The 6,000-nt window shown below is 40.5% G+C and overlaps 1 protein-coding gene across 1 annotated transcript in view; it reads right to left on the reverse strand.

The window, feature by feature from the left end:
- Positions 1–5,745, reverse strand: part of LOC138982806 (protein RRP5 homolog) — a 55,875-nt gene extending 50,130 nt beyond the window's left edge. Inside the window, exons 1-4 of the mRNA XM_070356157.1 lie at positions 5,679–5,745; positions 4,917–5,041; positions 4,298–4,399; positions 221–391 (exon numbers count right to left, since the gene is read on the reverse strand). Coding sequence (XP_070212258.1) covers positions 221–391; positions 4,298–4,399; positions 4,917–4,994 — 351 coding nt within the window. The 5' untranslated portion in view covers positions 4,995–5,041; positions 5,679–5,745. The remainder of the gene's footprint in view (positions 1–220; positions 392–4,297; positions 4,400–4,916; positions 5,042–5,678) is intronic.
- Between the last annotated feature and the right edge of the window lie 255 nt (positions 5,746–6,000).

Raw genomic sequence — 6,000 nt, forward strand, 5'->3', positions numbered from 1 at the left:
TTAAACAAGTGGCAGTATCTACTTTGCTACGATTTAAAAAAAAGTGATATTGACGGAGTTCCTTACCAATAACAATAACAGCACTTTATTGTCCATTCAAATATTACATAAGAATGGAAAATATTCTTCGGCACACCCTGCCTGCCTGTAAACGATTATAACAACAATGGTATAGGACAACACAATGCTAAGGGAGAAAAAGGGTTAACAGAGATCCTACCTGACTGTCATCTTTGTCAGAGTCGGCCAGAGCCTGCAGGCGTTGACTGTAGGCGTGAGAGATGGCGGTGATTGGCAGCGTGCCCAGCAGACCGTGCGGCAGCGACACCATCACCCGGTAGTCCTGCACCTCCTTCACCCGCCCCAGCAACACCAGGCCTTCAGACAGCGTCTGGCGAATGCAAGCTCTCAATTAATGTAACATGGGTGCAAATGCTGGAAAATTCAACAAGAAGAGCAAACGCTCGATCGAGTCACTTTCGCAGTTCTGAATATTATATGAGGCATCAGATGGACAGGAAGAAATTGCTATTCACAACACAATGCATACCTGAAGAATGAGATTGCATGGATCGAGCAACAAAATATTTACCTTGGCATTAAAAATACTCTCATTAATCTCACATAAACAAACCCCATCAATAACTTAATTCACATAAACTAGCATCATTAATTTTTTTTCGAAGCAATCATCTTAACAGTAGACACACTAACATTTGTTACTCTTAGAGCTGTGTCACTTTTATAGTTTACGAGAAAAGCCCAACGTTAAGTTGTGTGTTGACGAACAGGAAAGGCTAGTTATCTCCCCTGTGTTTCCGATAACGTTTGTAAAAAGCTACAGATGTAAATAATTTGATGTAAAGAATAATCCTATAAAGTTTGAATCAAATCCGATGAATAGTTTCAGAGATATGATATTTCAATTTTTTTCCTTCAAGACATACCTGTGACCTTGAAAAAGGTCAAAGGTCACCAAAGCAGACGTCAAAGTGTAGAGGTCACTGGGAGTCACGTTCACATAAAATTTGAGCCCGGTCACTTTTATAGTTTCCGAGAAAAGCCCAACGTTAAGTTGTGTGTTGCCGAACAGAAAAGGCTAGTTATCTCCCTTGTTTTTCTGATAACGTTCGTAAAAGGCTACAGATGTAAATACTTTGATGTAAAGAATAATCCTACAAAGTTTCAATCACATCCGACAGGGGTGTACCTTAACTTTTTTTGCTACCGGCCAGGGGGGCCGGTAAGTCAAAATTTGAACCGGCCCCCCAAAATTCCAACCGGCCCCCAACCAGCCGGGATTTCCAACCATATCAACGGCTCGTAGATCGCGCGTTGGCCGCGACAAACACACAAAAACCTACATTTATACAAACAATGCTCACATGCTTATTTTAAATGCCACAAACAAACACAAGACAAACAAACTTTGTATGTTTGGGGTGCTTTAATTATTCACTATGGTTCAATAACAAAGCAAACAGTAAAGTATCAATTCAATGAAGAAAACATTTTATCAAATCAACATTCACCCACTCACTGTCACTCAGTTAACCTCACTCATAGTAGTCAAATGCACACCCTCATAATTATATAGTCATACCATTAATCATTTACATGCAAAGGGAAACAATCACACACAAGTCATCCCCTTTCTCAGTGTCACACAATCACACATTAACTTTCACTCTGTCTCGTAATTGCCAGTCTTAAAAAGTTGCAGAATCTTTGGCACATCTAAATCTCTAAACACAAATTTACCTCCTGGTATCACATTCTGATCACAAGTAAAGTTGAACAAATGAGTTTAAAAAGTCAATAACACGGTGTTAAACCACCACCAGGTCTAAATCTCTAAACACAAATTTACCTCCTGGCAGTCAGGCACACATTAACACTACACATAACTACAAGTAACAAATCACAATCTATTGCAAGAATAACAGTTACTGAAAGTCCACACAAACTCACTCGAGTCACTGGCACATAACATTTTAATTTAATACATAAAGTATCACATTCTGATCACAAGTTGAACAAATGCACATCTAAATCTGAGTTATCTCTAAACACAAATTTACCTCCTGGTATCACATTCTGATCACAAGTAAAGTTGAACAAATGAGTTTAAAAAGTCAATAACACGGTGTTACACCACCAGCAGGTCTAAATCTCTAAACACAAATTTACCTCCTTTTCGACACACAGCACAATGCATCTCCTGTTTCGTGTCGTCGTACACGAGCCATTCTCTTTCTTCGCCGGTATCTGTCCTCTTCCATCTTTCCTGCCATTTTCTCTGCCGTGTTTCGTTATCATACTGTCTCTTTTTACCTCTTTTTTCATCGTCCGTTCTCTGTTTTTTTTTGCGGCGGGGGAGTGACAGTGTCAATAAATCTCCACATGTTTACAAGCGTGTGCACAGCCGTACAGTACGAAGTTTGAATGCGAGTGGGGAACTTCCGGAGGTGGTCGCGTTAGACGCGAGAAACATGGCGTCCGATATTATAGCAGACGAACCGCGCGAGATCTTTGTTCGCCGGCCGTTCCGATCGACTGCGTTCATCGAAATTTGAACTCGCCAGGCGGGCGATTTCAGAGGAATTTCGAACTCGCCCGACGCGATTTGAAGTCGCCGCTGGCGAGCGGGCGAGCGCCAAAACTCAGCCCTGCATCCGATGAACTTTGTCAAAGATATAAAATGTCTAATTTTTCCTTTGACGCTGACCTGTGACCTTGAAAAAGGTCAAAGGTCAACGAAACCATCGTTAAAGTGTAGAGGTCATTGGAGGTCACGACTAAACAAAATATGAGCCCGATCGCTTTGATAGTTTCCGAGAAAAGTCCAACGTTAAGGTGGTGTCTACGGACGGACGGCCGGCTGGCCGGACGGCCGGCCGGACAGACTAACACTGACCGATTACATAGAGTCACTTTTTCTCAAGTGACTCAAAAACTGAAAAGGTCGTGGTCCAGGGGCCGTCAAGGCTCCGGCGGGGTGCAGGGGCAGCGCCCTTGCTGGGGGGTCCAGGGGGGCAGCGCCCCCCACCCGAATTTTTGTATTTCGGGGAGGATTTGAATGGCCTCTTTTGACTCTAAATCTATTTCAGAACAAACAGGCTTTGCGGATATGCATAATATGAACAATCTTGTAAACCTGAAAGTATTTGTAACCACCCAGCCAAAAATGAATGTTAGCATTTTAAGAGGGGCTATTTGAGCCTCTCCTGGTTTTAAAACTGAAACAAAATTTGGCAGGGGGGGGGGGGGGGGAGGAGGATGCACAACATGAAAAACCTCTATACTTGAAGGTGTTTGGTTGCATCACTCTTGCTAGAGGGTCTACAAAGAACAAGGTCAACACGTTTGAAGAAGAATCCGTCTGCAGCCTCCTGAGAAAAACGGAAATTCCGTCCTAGACGGAAGAGTTGCACCCTTGATGTAAACAACCACTTGTATTCTTTAACCCCCCAGCAGCACTCTACCCTTACTCTGCGTCTTAGAAATACAGCATGCTGACGAATAATATACACAATGATTTGTCATCTTTAGTAATCAGTGTCAGCAGACTACAAGTACAACAAGTTGAAAATGAATGCACAAAATGACATTTTATCTTAAACTTTTTAGTTATATAAAAAAAATGAACAAAAAAGAAAGTTATTTTTTATTATGGGCACTCTGTCATGACATTTCTGATTCAATGTTGATATAAAATATTGACCAGTCAAAAACACAAATGCACACACAGCTACACACAACACTGAAGAAGAAACAAGAGGCGAAGCCATCAAGGCTCACGTAAGAAATCGACAAACAGTAACACAAACTCAATCACTCCGTCACACATACACACATAACACACACCACACAGAAAGAGCATATCTATAGGTGAAACTGTGCAAGAAAGCGAGACACTAGATCTGTCTGTCTGCATGTAGCCTACTTACAGGGACACGACTGCCAACAGAGTCTCGGCCCGCTCAAAATAATAATGACCGAGACTTTCAGTGCTTCCTTCGCGTGACGTCTAACCCTCTTACGTCATAATGTGACGTCAATGTAATGTGACGTCTTCAAATGTTAGAGTTTCTACCACAGACATACACACGCACAAACACACGCACAGACAGACAAAGTTACGATCGCATAGGCTACACTTACGTGAGCCAAAAACAAACTTTCTTGTCAACTAGAACCATAGATGTTACCACAACCAACTGTAACTTATATCTCTGAAAAAGACACACAAGTGTTACATTGCAGCAGACGCACACTGAGTAGGTAAAATGTATACCTGAAAGTTGAGAACCTCCACATGTGTGTGCTTTGACCGGTGAACAGGTTTCAATTTCTTCCTCCCCTTTGACTTTGGCCCCGGGGCCAAGGACTCGGCAGTCTGCAAAGACACCACGTAAAATCAAACTTAACATGTTCATTTATGCAAAAGAGAGAAAAAATTAACAAACAAACAAGGACCTACCAGGACCCTACTATTTTCTCATCATTTTAGTACTATTATTGTACTCGTATATATATATGTATTTGATGTTATGATAAATAGTATGTTCTTAATCTTATGCATAGTTAATATGTAAAGCGTGGAGAGCATAGACTACTGTGGTTCGCGCTATATATAAGCTGTCATTATTACTATTAAGTATTATTATTAATACCCTAATCAAACATTTGTTGTTGTTGCTCTTGTTGTACTTTTAAGTTTTTAACTTGTGCTCCTTCTTAATTTTTATGTCTGGGAATATGAATTTTTGTTTTGTTGACAATTACACAAAGTACAGCCACCGAAGGTCAACCTCAGAGATAAGACACTGATGTGAATGATAGTTGTTGATTTTTTTTATTGCTGACTCTTGCAGCAGATTACAAGAACAATATGAAGTTTAATTTCAACTTACCTTGAACAGATCCTCTTCTTTGTCATCCTTCACCTCCTCACGAACACGCTTTCCTCCACGCGGAAAGATGGCTGGCATTGTGAACTTCAGATTTATAGATCCGCTTATCTGTGAATTGTATGTATCTGAAAATATGAAAATCAACTTGGTGACATACCACTCATATTCATAATTAAAGCTTCAGCTTTTTCCTTTTAAAAGGTAGTACTAGTATGGTAAAAGTAAACACTCCGAGAACTTGCCCTTTCCTGCAAGATAGCAAGGCTCTCATGTTTACGTGATATTGTTGATGGCTGTCACCCTAGTGGATGTTGTGCTACAGGCAAGTCAACTGATTCAATACTAGAAAGCAACACTGCTTACCTAGTACTTAGTAGAAAAACTAAGTTGTAACACAAACTAACATTGAGCATTGCTTTGTGTGTTGATTTTATGATTCTTAGAATCTTAGATTCGTTAAAGCCTGTCACTGTCGTGTCCACACTATATCACAAATACTTTAACCGTAGCAAAGTCACAAGTATTCAAAAACTTGTTAATTCTTACAGAAGTTCTTAACAAAGACAAATCTGTTACTGAACGTACACAAGTTACTGGCACGCTCTGCAACTGTAACGTAAGTGAAAGTGTTGGAACATAATTCAGTTGCTGTATCTCGCTCTCTTTTCGCTTGGAATTAAGAACAAATTCTTCGTGATTGTCCATCTTTAAAAAGGCGAACAAGCCAACACAAATCTCATAGCAGCGGCTAAAGCAGCTTACCTGCAAGCGATGATGCAGTGGCGTCTTTCACCACTTCGTAAACATCGTGTGGATCCACATGTTTTAGGACCGGAAGTACGAAAGTTACACTTCAAGGGAAGTAAGTACCAGAAACTAATGAATAGAACAATGAGATTGTCTCCCTGAAAATGAACAAAAGCAATAATTTTTATCGTAAATGACTAACACACAAGCAGATAAACAGAAGAGAAAAACGAAACAAGAAACGAAACACAAACGCACAAAACCAGAAAGGAATTATGTAGAGGTTACATGCCGAGTCTCAGTGAATATTAAAAATAATGGTCGAAGTTGGCGGACC

Source organism: Littorina saxatilis, linkage group LG12 (genome assembly GCF_037325665.1).
Source record: "Littorina saxatilis isolate snail1 linkage group LG12, US_GU_Lsax_2.0, whole genome shotgun sequence".
Lineage (NCBI taxonomy): Eukaryota > Metazoa > Mollusca > Gastropoda > Littorinimorpha > Littorinidae > Littorina > Littorina saxatilis.